Raw genomic sequence first — 15,482 nt, forward strand, 5'->3', positions numbered from 1 at the left:
CATATGGAGATGGAATTATTAGACACCATCAACTGCTCTTAAAACACACCTAAGACACAACAGGAAGTGCATTAAGCCTTGGTCTCTGCCTCGAGGGCCAGTGCTGCGTCATCACTTTTGCAACTGAACTAAATCAGGCTTGGGGAATAAAATTCAGCTTACAATTCGCCTTTTTCAAACTGTCCACTCGTAAGGATTACCAGCAGGACACCATGGATTTACAGTTATCTGGGCTGCTTCAAAGCTTTGAAATCGTCCCATTTCATTAATGAATAATTCACAGCCTATCCCTAGCATACACTTGCGTAACTTTTAGCAATTTAACATAACACACAGCAAGAACAACAGGAACAAAAGTAGCACCGTAAAATCAAGACTTCAATTCCTTTCATACCTTCAACTATGTGATGGCCACGTCTGGGAGGTAACAAATGACAATGCAAAATGTATTTTGTATCAGACAAGTTCAATTTAGACCACTGAGAAGATATTTTAGATTAAGTTTCTTCTCATGGGATAGTAACAATAGATGGATTTTTTTTTCCCTCAACGTTGTTCTGTCTTGGGCAAAGGAATATGCACGAGTCATATGAAATATGGATTGATTTTGAATGATCCTGTTGGTAAATCAGTTCAGGATAACTTTGTCCTGGTCATCTTGACCTGGCAATAGAAATGTTTTGATTCAACTCTGTCTTCCTACACAAGCAAAAGCAGTTGAGGCAAAAATAATTCGGCCCTCAGATCTTTAAAGTGGTCTCAAAAATCAGAGTAAAACAAAGGAGGGGAGATGCGGAGAGGGAGAGAGAGACAGAGACAGGGAGAGAGAAAGAGAGACAGAGACATAAAGAATGAGAGAGAGACAGAAGCAGGGAGCCCCCCCCCCCCCCCCCCCCGCCATTTGGTGAAACTGCCTTCAGAAGATGGACCAGTGAGAACAAGGCCCTGGTTTGGATGGACTGACATATGGCAGTGGTTGGTGACACCAAAAGCACTGAGTCCTGCCGATAAGGTGAGATTTACCATTGGTATCTCTTGCCACCCACCAGATCCCCTCAGCTTTCCCTGGACACAGGCCAGGGACCCTTAGTCCAAGAGGTGGCGGGGTTAACACCTGCGATCAGAACACAGGGTGACCAGTGGCTGAAGCCACTTGATTCTTTATCAACACCAACCACCACCACTGTGTACACCTATATGTGCCAGACTCCCTTCTAACCACGTTATGATGTATTTGCTCACTTTATCCTCATAGTAGCCCCATTAGTTAGGACTGTCACCCAGTTAGGAAATGAAGAAACTGAGGCACAGGGAAGTTAAGAGCCTTGCCTGGCTATTTACTTAGTAAGTGATGAAATGGCAAGTGGATCTAAGTCCCTGTTGATTAGCTCGAAAGGCCAACCTTAATTACCCTATTCTCCCCTCAAAGACACAGTCCTCTTTCTGATTCAAGGGTCAGATGTTAAGAATGTTTAAGTTAGCTGGTCTAGACAGATGAAAGATGGAATAGCTGGCTTGGATTCCTCTAGCTATGACACTGCAACAAACTGCATGAAGTTGGATCCACGAGGCTAACTCAGCCAGTGACAATTTCACATACCTCCTGCTCCTGGGGACACACGACAACTCCTGGAGACATTTTTGGTTGTCATAACTTAGTGGGGTGGGGACAGTACTGCTGGGATCCAGTGGGTGGAGGCTAGGGATGAACACCCTAGAGGACACCGAACAGCCTTCTACAACAAAGACTTATCCAGCCCCAAATGTCAACAGTGATGAAGCTGAGAAATCCTGGCACTGAATTGATTGATGTTACCCAGACGCAGCCACGGAAATCAGCTATTTACAATCTTTGGTGACAAAGTCAAACTCCCACAAGCTAAGCACTGGGCTCAGTCTTTGGGATGCCAAATCCAATAAGACATCGTCTCTGCCCTCAAAGTGATTATACCAGCCACATGGAATCTTTGCTTTTAAGACGTAGTGGGGAGGGATTCATTGGGAGCTCAGGATTTGTAGATACACACTACCATATATACACTAGATAAACAACAGCATCCTAAATGTACAGCACAGGGAACTGTAGTCAGTACCTTGCAATGGTCTATAATGAAAAGGAATATATATAAAATAAATGAATCACTATGCTGTACACCAGAAATTAACACAACATTGTAAACTGACTATATTAAAAAAAAAATGTAGTATCCTAAACTTAGAGGAAAAACTGGGCATATTAAAGCAGAATAAATGCCCATGTGTACTTTTCCTCTCTTCCTTCACTTCCATCAAGACCACCATGAATTCCCTGATTGCTACAGTCTCCAAGTGAGCAGTCTGAAACCACAGACTTGGCAGCATCAGTAGAGATGTCAGTATCAGTGGTGATGACAGCTGACAGCATACAGCCCTGAAGCTGAGCTGTCATGGGCGTCCAGCAGGAGCAGTGGCCACCCCCCCACCTCAGTCAATGGCTGACGAACACGGGGACCCCAGCTTCAAAGGTGAACCAGCTCTGTGGTGTACACTCTGCTCCTGGCTGGATCAGAGACTATCCTCTCATGTTGGCCACCAACCTCTTCCTCCTTCACTCGCCTTTCTCCTGAGAGCGCGCCACCCATCAACAGCTTGAGCAAGCATCCTTGCCCGAGGCGCTGCTTCTGCTTAGCAAAGAAATTCAGCTAAGACTACTTTTTAAAAAGGCCCCTGCCAGCATGGATCAACAATGGTAACTCCTAGAGACACTGCTTTGGTCTGAATTTACATGCTGAAATCCTAAACCCCAAAATGATGGTGTTAGGAGGTGGGGCCTTTGGGACGTGATTAGGTCACGGAGTCCTCAAAAATGAGGTTAGCGTCTTCATGAGATCCCAGAGAGCTGCCTAGCCCCTTTCACCTGTCAAGACACAGCAAGAACATGCCTTCCCTGAGCCAGGAGAGGGTTCTCCTCAGGCACTGCACCTGCCAGCACCTTGGCCTTCAGAACTAACTGTGAGGGATGCATTTCTGTGACTTATAGCCCACACGGTCTATGGTATTTTGTTCCAGCAGCTCCCAAAAAATGTAGACAGACACTCAAGGAATTTGCAGGGCTTTGATTTTCAGAAGGAAATCTTCCTTCTTCACTCTTTGCTTGGGGCTGTCCTTAATTTTCCTTTCCCTTCAACTCCTGCTCAAGACCCTTGGTGATACGTATGTATGACATGTAAGAAGATGGAGATTATTCAGTGGAGGAAGGGCTAAGTCTCTTTTGGGAGAGGAGGAGGAATTTGGAGAGTTCAGTGTCTCCTGGCACTCATTTATTTTGGACACTCATCACCATGGTTTGAACTGTAAAATGACGGCAGAGACCCTTGTTCTTTCCCCCTCGTTCTCAGAGCTCTGGATCCAGAGAGAACATCTACAGCACAGGCTGGATGTGGCTGCAAAAAAGACAGGGATGGAAGCAGGAAGGGTAGTGTGAGCAGGAAGCCTGTGAAGGCAGAGGACAACCCAGGTGAGATGAGCACTTGAGACAGGGAAATCTTTGTGCAGTTTTCCCTTGAACAGGCATAAAGCAAGACTAGGATGGGCGTCAAGTACAGTTTTTTAGTTCTGGGTTGATCTCCAATTTTATTCCCTGATGAATCTAAAACCAAACCCTCTGGGAGCAGATTAATGTCTGGACCTCGACAATGCTCAACTTGCTACCTAATGTATTCTAAGTTCTTCCCAAGCATGGAAGGTCATCATTAATCTCATTAATCCGTATACATTAGCAATACATGGACAGCTGTATTGGACACTGCTATTCCTAATGGTTACCTTTTAAGGGATTTATAAACTGTATGCAAAATTTTCCAAAAAGTCTGCCTTGAAAAACTATTTAAAAAGTCAGTGTTAATATATGATATTTAGCTATATATACCATATAACTATAATGATGGTAATAAAGATTTATTAATTGCTTACCATATGACAGGTATAGAGAAAAGCACTTGATATGAATGACTTCATTTAATTATCATAATAACTCATGAAACAGATCTCATCATTAGCCTCATTTTGCAGATGAGCTATCTTTCCCAAGAACACATAGCTTTTAATGATGAAAACAAATGAGAACTCAGAATGTCTGACCCCAGACTTCTAACCACTGTATCAGTTACCCATTGCTGTGTAACAAATCACCATGAACTTAGAGGCTTAAAACAGCACACATTAATGAGCTTACAGTTTCTATAGGTCAGGAATGTAAACACAGCTTAGCTGGGTCCTTTGTTTTGGGGTCTCACTAGGCTGCAACACATTCTCAACAGAGGCTTGACTGAGGAAAGATCTGCTTCCAAGATCCCTCATTGCTGGCAGAGCTCATCTTGTGGTTGTAGGACTGAGGTCCCTGTTTTCTGGCTAGTTGTCAACTGGGAGCAATTCTCAGCTCCTAGGGGCCACCCCACCTTTATGTGCACAGGGTCCCCTTCATAGACTGTTTCATAACATGGAAACTTCTTCAAAACCAGCAAAGGAGAGTCTAACTTCGGTCAGCTGAGGTGGGATCTTATATACCATAACGTAATCACAGAAGTGCCGTCGCACTACCTATGCCATGTTCCATTGGTTGAAAGCAAGTCCCAGGCATCGCCTGCACTCAAGGGGAGAGAACTATACAGAGGCGTGAAAACCAGGAGGCAGGCAGCACAGACTTCAGGGTCTGTCCACCACAACCACCAGATCACACTTGTCCCATCTTCTCAATTTTGCCAAATCTGTACATTATCTACAATATTTTAATGTGCTCTACTTCCTTAAATTGACTCACTTTTATAAATATTGAACAAAGAAATTTTCTATCAGAGTCAAATTATTTGCCACAAACAGAAGGTAAAACAAAGATGTAATAAAATAAATGTAATCTGTACTGGGTATTCAGCTGCATGGGCTGAATAAATAGATGTAACCTGTACTGGGTATTCAGCTGCATGGGCTGACTTAATCCTCACACAGCTCCTGGTAAATATTATCATCCTCATTATTAAAAGCATAGAAGCTGAGATCCAGAAAAGTTGGACAAACTGCTCAAGACCACTTGGCTTAGAAGTGGTTTCACCAAGATTCAAATCAACGCCCACTGGCAACCAAAGAGCACAAGAACCACTGTCTAGTTAGCACCCCGCCTCACTAGGCAGCCCAGTTCTCCTGGCTCCCTTTCAGAATTCTTAACTGGTCTCCTAACTTCAACCCTGAGATTCATTTTCAGACACTAGGAATCAACATAGCATAAGGGTAAAGAGGAAGTAGGCTCAGGTCGTAATCCTGGCTTTATCTCTTACTGGCCTTGCCACTTGGACAAGTGACTGCTTTCCCTCAATCGTCTCATCTATAAAACAGGGATGATAATAATAAGTGGTTAATAAATGCATGAGTGAAGTTTTAAATTATACTCTTTTTGCCATCACCTTGAAATATCCAAGCTCTCCAACCTTGAATGCTATCTATGTGTTTACTACCGTTAGATTTTTCAATCCTTCTGAGGAAGACAAGTGAAAATAGAAACAAGCTGTCTTGACAGATTGCATTATTTTGTGCCTTTCCATTTATAAAGCTTACTGTATTTCCTCTTTTGGGGAAAATGCCCTTGAGTAGGACTGAGAAGATGGGGTATTGTGTCCAAAGCAAAGGGTCAGCCTTTGGTCAGAGCATCCTCAGCACCAGGGGCAAGGCTGCGTTCATGGACACGGATGCAGGCAGGTGGGTCCACACAATGGGAGGAACTTGTGGCCTTTCTTTTCTCCTTGCTTCGAGGACACTGATTCCCAAATTCTTCCTTTGCTCCTCCACATCAATTTTGCCTCTCAAATAAATGATTTCTATTAGCATGAAAACATGCAGTCATTCCTCCCATGTTAAACGGAAAGAACTCTTGACCCCACCTGTTACTCCAGTTATCAACCCATTTCTCTCTCTTCCTTGAACCTCCTTAAAAGAGCTCTCTATATCTGCTGTCTCCCAATTTTCTCCTCCCTTACTTTCTTGAGCACACTTTGGTCATACTTCTACCACTCTATAGAAACTTCTCTCGCCCAGCTCAGCACACCCCTCCACGCAGCTAAATTCAATGACTAACAGTCATGATCTTGCCTCGTCAGCAGCACTTGACCCCATCAACTGCCCCGTCCCTCCGAAAACACTCTCCTCCAGGCACCACACCCTCTAGGTTTCCTTCCAGCTCCTTTCTGCTGAGTCCTATCATCCAAATGCTTATCTCCAGCCCAGATCTCTGTCTCCCAGACTCTTCTCTCCTACTTAGCATCTCCACCGCTGGGACACCTCCAACTTCATGTGTCTACAAGGGGACCCGCTCCTCTCTGCATTCCTGTAAATGGCAACTCTTTTCTTCCAACTCTTTAAACGAACAGCATATGACAGATGAACAGCCCATGACTCCTCTCCCCTATCACTCATTCAATCTTTCTGCAATGCCCATAAGCTCTGGTTACTACTCTTCTCAACATCTCCTCTGTGTGTGCCTGACAAAGACACCATCACTTCTTTCCTGGATTCTTGCAACAAATCTCCTAACTGACCTCTCTGCATCTGCCCTTACCACCTCTCCCCTTCTCACAGTCTAATATTACCAGATAGCCAGTGACCCTAATAAAACAGAAACCAGATCTTATTATGCCTCGGCTCCAAACTGTCCAGTGATTTCCCACATCGCTCAGAGAAAAGCTAAAGTTCTCCAGTGACCACTAAGACCTGATGTCACCTGGTTTTTGTTGCCTCTCTGATAAAATCCCTCACTATTCTCTCTACCTTGCTCCATCAACTCCTTCATACTGGCCTTTTCACTGTTCCATAAATATACCAGGCATGCTCCTGCCTCAGGGCCTTTGCACATGATGTTCCCGTTCCTTGGAAGAGAAGCCCACCTTTACCAACTTTTATAAAATTGCAAGCCCCTCTTCACACTTCCTGCTTTCCTTTCTTCTCCTTATTTATTGATATTCTACACAGATATACTTATTTATTCTGTTCTTTAAGTTCCATCAAGGCAGGGATTTTTGTCTATTTTATTCATTGCTGAGGCAATTCCTGGCAGAAAGTGAGAGTGCAGTAAGTACTTACTAAATGAATTAACTGTCATCAAGGGGGTATGACTTATATAATTATAGTTATCTTGTAACAGTTGATGATATGAGTTTTCCCCCCATGTTCTACATGATTCTGAGGAAGGGTGCTCCATTAACATAACTGCTGCTCACACATTCCAAATAATTCCAAAGTCATCCACAATCTGGTCCCTGATATGAAGAAAAGATAAACTTCTTATTGATGACAGTGATTCCAAAATAGGTACAATAGAGTCAACGATGGATATAAAACTAAAAATAAAAAAAAATCTAAAATAGAAAATGCAAATTTATAAATATGAGTTTACCTTTACAGAAGGAAATCTCTTTAAATAGGTAAAAAGCAAATCACTTGGACTTGACACTTCATTTGGGAACTCTGCTGTCAATTGCTTTCTCCGGGCTAGTATGAAGGACGAGTTAGGCCAGAGCAAGCACTCAGCTGCTGACAGTCAAGCAAGGGGCGGCCTTCGCAAGAAAGGTGAAACCTGACTATGTCATCACTTTCACCACGAGTTAAGAGATTCTCCTAGATGTGTTTCTGGACTTTCAAAGTTAAAAGAGAGAAGGATTCTCTTTCTGTTAAACTGCTCAACTACAGAGCCTGTCTCTACCCATTTAGAAATATAAGCTTCTAAGTTTGTGGAATGTTTTCCACAGCTGTTGGATGTCATGACACACGGCTATGGAAGAAGACACTAGAAATTCATAAAATGGACTTAGTGCTAAAGAATTCAGGTGTATCTGGATTCACAGGAAGCCCCTTGGGTTTTCTTTTTCCTTTTCCACCTTGAACTAAGTTCGTTGTTTTATGCATAAAAGGCTCAAGTAACTTTTGGAAGCTGAAACAGCTCTCCAAATGTCTGTCTCTCTACTGCAGCTCTTTAGGAGACACTTGATTTAAATAAAAGTGCTTCTGATTTTTTTTTTAAATCTAATAATACAGTGTAGACACAGGTTTGTTTATTGTTCAAGCTAGGGACATTTTATTTTAATTATCTGTGACAGGGAAAAATTAATTTAGCTATAATTTCCTGCTGCCCCTAAGCAGGGAAGCACCTGCCGAAACCCCTCTTCTCGCCAAGCTGGCTGAGGCTGGGAGGACGCAAAGCAGAGCCTGGAGACGGAGTGAGAGTCAAATTGTGCTGCTTATGCAAAGTGTGGGCTGCAGGGAAAAGCTGCTTGGGGAGAAGTTTCCAGAAAGAGGAAAACCAAGCTGTTGGTAGCAGACAGAGAACTGCAGGGAAGCTGCCACCCTGAGAATAACTTTTGGAGGGAAGGAGAGGAAGAGATGCTTAGGTAAGTTTTCATGAAGTTTTGCCATATGGTGATATCACCCTTTTTCCAATTGCTATTTTATCTGGTATACATTAAAATAAATATCTAGCTATTACATTTTTTAAAAAAATTATAACCAAACAAAATTATCTTGTATACCACTAAAACCCTATGAGCTGTTCATCTAACACTCTGGTCAACTCTGTACAACACAGCACAACTGTTCAGGAAAAGGCAGGAGCACCATCCTCAGCTGCCCGCTTTCATTCTGGCAGCTGAGCACTGTGGTACAGGTGGTGTTTTAGAAGACGTATAGGAGGTCTTTCATCTCTTTAGTAATGCATATTATTTGGAAAAGTATTAGGCTTTTTGAATTTTAACTGACAAGTCATGAAGGGACCTTGAAAAGACCTACACAAAAGAAGGCCCAGGAATAGAGAGAATAGTTATGAAGCTTAAAATATAAATCTTTTATCAACTGAACAAAGCTACTTAAGTTCTGATAAGAATCAAAATTTGGACAGAGTCAGAATGGATCAGAGGAAAGACTTCCGTTATTACAGATCATGTGGCAATTCAGATCTTTTATCTCTTTGTATAAAAATTCTGAAACTTAAGAATAAAAAAATGAAATTATTTTTAAGAATAAAATATGAACTCACTATTAACATTAAAGTATACACAATTGTCTCAGTAAGAACTTAAAGAACAAGGTTTATCAAAGATATGTCCGATGGGTATAGGAAAGATTTTTTTGGAACCCCGCAAAAGTGGGAACAAACAATATATTTGATTTTGTTCATTGCTCTGGGGGAAACTTTAACTAAGATAGTCTTTTGAGCAATCTGGTTCCACATTGTTGCAAATAAGAATCTGTTTCCTTAAGGCCACACTCATCTCACCATTTTTTGAATTTTTTTTTTGGAGACATTCTAGAAGAATACTACTTCTGTTTTATAAATTCTCAGGAGTTGAGGTTAGTCTAATAGACCTGGAAAAATTCTATCTATCTTAAGTGTCCCAAGAACAGCATGCAACCTGCATCTCACAAAGAAAACCCTGGATGTCTGACGTCAGAGATCTAGCCTGCAGCCTTGAAGAGCAGAATCAGAAAAAAAAAAAAAAAAAAAAAAAACCACTTTTAACTGCCAACCTGTTCTTCTTACTGACTATGAAAAGCTCTGGAAGCTGCGCACAGAGTCCAGCTAACGGGCCAAGCTCTGCGAGCGTGCACGGCGCTGCCGGGGCCCTGACAGCCTCCTTGCTGATTGGTGCCCAGGGCCTCTTGGACCGTCCCCTTCACTTCCCCTGCAGGGAAGGAGGAGGGATGAGAGCAAGGCTGATATAGTAACCCTCGAGTCTGAGAACCTGTGAAAAGCCAAGAATGGCTCTTAAAACTGGAATCACTTCCAGTGTTTTGGCCAAATCAGCCAGACAGTCTCTTCTGGTGTGTGAGGCTACCCAAGCTTACTATGTCTCCTGAAATAGAAAAAGAGCCCCCAAGTGGGGTGATTGCATTTTTATCCAAAGTTTTCTGTAACCCATGCAAATAGAACCCTTAGTTTACATAGAGAAACAGCAGATGTAGGAAGTCAGTCCAAATTGTAACACTTGGAAACAATCGATCTAATTGGAATATTCTGGTTTTCATGGAATCTTTTGGCATTAAAATGCTCCCAAAGGCTAACTGTGCTGCAAAAATCTAGTTGCTAGAACATTCCCCAACACTGCAGATTGGCAAACTCACCAAATGAAATGTTCAGTTAACATCATGACTACTTATTTCTAATTGTCTCTTAATATGAATAGATGTGTATTTATATTTTTTTCTCATCCAAGCAAACTATTTACCTCTTTCTCCATATGTAATCCTTCTGCTCTAATATTTCTTTCAAATACTTCTCTCTTTTCAGTCTGGGGGTTGGATTTTCTGTACACAAGAATGTAGTCAATTCGACACCTTCCATCTCTGAAGTAAAGTCCATTTGATTTGTTTTTTTCTGGTACTGTCTAAACACAAAGAGAAAGGAACCAGTTTAAGATACCCATAAAACTGAGCGTTGGGTGAATAATATTAAAGAACAATGAAAACTAAATGTATTTGCCTAGTGTTTTATCAAAATTATACTTTCTTTAATAAAAAATGTAAACAAGAGGAAACAAGATAACAATTGAAAAAGCATTAAGTCTAATGGGCAAAACTTAGGACATTCACCTAATAATACAGAACGTTGGCAACGATGTAGAGCAACTGAGCATTCTCGTATTCTACAGGTGAGAGTGAAAACTGATACTCCTACTCTGGAAAACACACTAGCGTCATCTTATAAAACTGAACATCTGTGTAACATAGAATCCTAAAGAAATCCCTGATAAAGCAACTAGGAATCCCATGCGTGAATTCATAGCAGCATTGCTCCTAAGAGCATAAAAATTAACAATGGGAATAAATGCAAATGTCCACCAGTAGGTGGACAAATCGTAGGGCAGTCATATAGTGGGATATTATACAGCAGTGAAAATGAACTATAGTTCCATCTAAGAGCATAAATCTTACAATATAGACAGAAAAAAAGCAAGTCACAGAAGACTTCATACTGCATGATACCAGTTTTTACAAAGTACAGAATAAAATAAATCTAAAAAGAAGTTGTTAAAGCTACACATATGTGGTAAAAGGCTTTTTAGAGCCAGAGAACAAAAAAACACAAAAATTCAGGAAGATGCTACCTCTGGTAGTGTAGAGGGATGGGAATGTAAGCAGTTTGATGGTTTTAATAATACTCTAGTTCAGTGTTTCTCAAGTTTTTTGCCCACATGAAAAACACTTTATTTTATGATACAATATATGTGTACAGTTGACCCTTGACCAACACAGGGGTTCATTCAAATATAACTTGCAGTCATAGTCAGCCCTCCATATCCGTGATTCTTCCACAGCAAAGATTCAACCACCACATGCCATGTAGCAAATGTAGTATCTACTATTGAAAAATATCCACGTCTAAGTGGAACCCATGTAGTTCAAATCCGCTTTGTTCAAGGTCAACTGCACGTGTGAACACACACAATATCTGAGGCCACAGTACACATCAGTTTCCAAACAGTAGTATGAAGAGACAGGCCAGACCACCAAGGCCACTGCTAGAATCCATATTCTTGCAGCTGGGCCATAGGCATCCTCACCCAAAGGGAAAACCTCAGCCAGGAGGGACGGAAATACCTGTGTCCCGCACTAGGTGCAGGTATTTACAACTGATGACCAATCCTCACTGACTATTTTTTGGCTTTTGCCTAAAGAGGCACTTCGAAGGCTACCCAAATAAACACTTCCTTACCAATTACTTGCCAAACAAGGGAACTCTCCTGTAGATTTAGTACATCAGCACCTGCCTGCAAACACAGGGCTACAGCCAAGGTTGCAAGAGGAGGATGAACAAAGCACTCAACTCCCTGACACTGTTCCTTCATCTATAAATTAAGGGGATTAGACGAGTTGCTTTTTGAGGTGCATTTCAAGGTCTCTTCTTCATGCTACGTTATGGCATCCAAAGCATCTGTGTGAAGAGACAGAGTGAGTGTTTTTTTTTTTTAAGGAAAAAAAAACAATAGAGAAGTAGTGTCTGGTGTTTGTAGAGAGAGGTCTGGGAAGCTTGGTAGGAGTAAACAATCCTCCTTGTTCAAAGGTGTTATCCTTTCACTGGTTAACTGACTCTGGAATAATAAAAACATTAAGAATATGGAATATATAAATGATTCTTATCTGTGTTCTATTACCTAAACCTAGTACTTATACAAAGGAGTTATTAAACTCCACCAACACAAGCTGAGCAACAGGGAAGTTCTTCAACAAAACACTTTTCTTTCTCCCAAAATGACATATGAACAGACGGATCTATTAACAATTGAAATGAATTTCCAGATTACAGAGGCAAATGGAAACTCAGAGAGGCTTCAGACAACAGAATCTAATCCACTGAGAGCGGGCCATTTTCATGTCACTGTTCTACATGCTGGGGGGTTGACAAGGAAATCTTTCCTGGTAAAGCCTACTTTTTACTAGTTAGCAATACCCAGGACGTAGATTATTTTAAAACAGTGGGTGGTTTTAAGAACACTCCTTTGTATAAACCAAACGTCTTCAGGTATAAGGGAAGTGCACCACCCAAAGTTTGTTTTGAGCATAGGTAGATTTAGGATCCCTGAAATGTGCTAGACCCCTGGGGGAAATCAAAGGACTATAAGACCTGGTGTGTTTTTCTTCCAGAAACCTACAGTTCAATGAGATGATGACATTAGAAAGTTCATTGGAACACGCTTCACAGGCTCCTGCCTAGATCAAGAATTGTATTTTTAAGAAATAACACATTCTTACCTCTCCTCCTGCTTCCAATCTGCTAGCATCATCTGAAGTACTAGTCAGGTTTCCAGGGTGAAGGAGAGAATCGTCATCTTTGCAAGGACTGTTGACAGCTTCTAATTCATCAAAAAGAATATTGACATCCTTGGCCACTAGAACCAAAGTAAATACATCAGAAGTGGGGTTAAGAATCTGGGATCTTAAAAGCAACACTAAAAGAGAAGACATCACCTTTTGGCTTCCTTTTTTTTTCATGGTTTCAGTAACACCCTGAATGGCAGGTATATTGGATGTCAGATGTAAAACATGTTTGATCAAACAGTGTCTTGAGATTAAGAACAATGTGAAGCAAAGTCAAGTACTTCCACAGGAAAAATTTAATTTGTCTTCCGTGATAATAGGAGGTATTGTGTTTGTTTAGCTTTTCTTCATATAGTTGTTTAGCATAAGGTACTTTAAGACTTCTAAGAACTCACTCTCTGTGTTGGAGATGATCTATACTTTTAAAATTTTTTGTTTTCATTTAAATGCCATATAACTGGCTAAGTAAACCATAAATGTGCCACTTGCATAGTTCAGTAACAATGGCGATTTTACTCCTCTGTTGTTACTTCTTTAAGATCTAACAGAGAAAGGTGATGCAGTAAAAAAGCATGCAGTTAGGTTTTTTCCCTTTAGTCTTCTTTAATCATGAATTAGAATCATGAAGTAAGCCACTCAGGAACTCTCCCAGAAGACTACTGATGCTAACATATCAATCCATGAAGCACTTGTGTATCAGAGTTCCAGGTCCAGAACGCTAAGTTCAAATACACAGAGCCTTGCTGTATACCAGAAAGGAAAGCTCAACACTAGCGGATGAGAGAATATAATGCCAGATATGGTACCTTCTTTACTGACTCGAATTACAGCCCAACATTGAAGTTCACTTTTTCCTTTGATGCTTTAAAAACTAAAGGTTTTTAACCTGCCAGAAGTTGCTGCATAGAAAAATTCATAGAAGATTTGGTTCTATTTACCCACGCATATAAAAGACTATTCATTCTTTCATTCAAAAAATTTCTTAGAAGTGTGCACACTATGTGTCAGGCACAGAGCTCTGAAATGACTGTACCTCAGTGAATAAAAGTGGCGTGTCTTTCCGTCCATGTGGTAATAACAAAACAAATGAAGAAATATAAAATGTGGGGGGTGCTATAAAGCACTGAACAGAGTTTGGAGACTGAGAGAATAGAGATGATGTACTTAGAGGGAGTGATCAGGATTTAAAGCTGTATCCAAGCATGTGATTTTGGGCAATTCACTTAATTCAAGTTTTTCATCTGTAAATTAAAAGGATGGGAATAAAATGCACATTGATTGTTCACAGCAGTATGCTGAATTATGGCCCCCCAAGGTGACATAATCCCTGGAACAGGCAAATGTTACCTAACATGAGAAAAGGGATTTTGTAGATGTGATTAAGTCAATGATCTTAAAATGGGGAGATTATCCACAATGACATGGGTGGGCCAATGTAACTGTGAGAGAGGAAGGAAGCTCAGAATCAGAGAGAGACATAGGAAGATGCTATGCTGTTGGCTTTGAAAATGGAGGATGGGGTTATGAGTCAAGGAAGGCAGATGGCCCCTGGAAGACAGAAAAGGCAAGACAGCAGATTCTCCACTGGAGCCTCTAGAAGGAACACAATCTGCTGACACCTTGCTGACTTCTGACCTCCAGAACTGTGAAATAATAAACCTGTGTTGTTTTAAGTCACTAAGTGTGTCACCAAGGTAATTTGTTACAGCAGCAAAAGTTAACTCTTACACTTACTAGAGGTTTTTAGGCTCTTGAGGCTACAAAGGAAAAACATCACGGTCTTTTCATACAGCCAGGGTTTAGGAGCATCTACATTGGGCCAGGCACTCAGGAGAAGCACTAACACTTTTGAGGAAGTGAAGTATGTTGTGGGAGGTGACAAGGTCAGAGACAACTTCCCTGACCACCCTATTTGAAGAAGCTGCTCCTCACCTAATTATTCTCCACCTCTTCTCTCTGCTCATTTCCTTCACAGCATGAATCACTGTCTGTAATTACCTTATTTATTCAGTTGCTTACTTGTATGCTGGATGTCTACCCTATTATGATGTATAGGAGGAGGGGCCCTGTCTGTCTTGATTGGCATACAGAGGTCTGGGCATGGAGCAAGCTCTCAACACGTATTTGTTGAATGACAGAATGATGACCTTGAGGTGGTCACTGCCTAACGATGTGTGACAGCCTACTTCTCCACCATTCTATGGCTCTGGGACCCCGCATATGTGCTTCTCTTAACACAATTCTTATTCACAAGTCAGGAGCTCCACAGTCTCAAGCAGATACTGATTACATTTTTACGCAGATAGTGACTACAGTTATATTTGAACAATAGGCTAAAAATATTATTTTAACAACATCAGAAGACCTGCTTACTATTCCAAACTCTACCACTTAGCTGTGTGAATCTGTGCTCCTGTGTTCTCACTGGTGAGACAGGTACAGAAAACTTCTGTCAGCATGGCTGGGAGGATGACGTGAGATAAAGTACATGTTAGCAGGGTGGCTGAAATACAGCAGATCCACAAGAAATGTTGGCTTGTTGATTTTAGACTTTAGGACCTTAAGTTAGCATTTTAGCCTTATCAATACAAGAAAGCAGACAGAGGAAGCATTCCCAAGTTGGAATGGTTGTTCAGAGGGATGGACTGGGATGA

General features: G+C 41.2%; 1 protein-coding gene across 1 annotated transcript in view; it reads right to left on the minus strand.

The window, feature by feature from the left end:
• The window catches only part of ANO4 (anoctamin 4), a 309,704-nt gene that overhangs the window by 135,743 nt on the left and 158,479 nt on the right, over nt 1-15,482 (minus strand). Inside the window, exons 4-5 of the mRNA XM_032493545.1 lie at nt 12,763-12,899; nt 10,239-10,397 (exon numbers count right to left, since the gene is read on the minus strand). Coding sequence (XP_032349436.1) covers nt 10,239-10,397; nt 12,763-12,899 — 296 coding nt within the window. The remainder of the gene's footprint in view (nt 1-10,238; nt 10,398-12,762; nt 12,900-15,482) is intronic.

This window comes from Camelus ferus, chromosome 12, assembly GCF_009834535.1.
Source record: "Camelus ferus isolate YT-003-E chromosome 12, BCGSAC_Cfer_1.0, whole genome shotgun sequence".
Lineage (NCBI taxonomy): Eukaryota > Metazoa > Chordata > Mammalia > Artiodactyla > Camelidae > Camelus > Camelus ferus.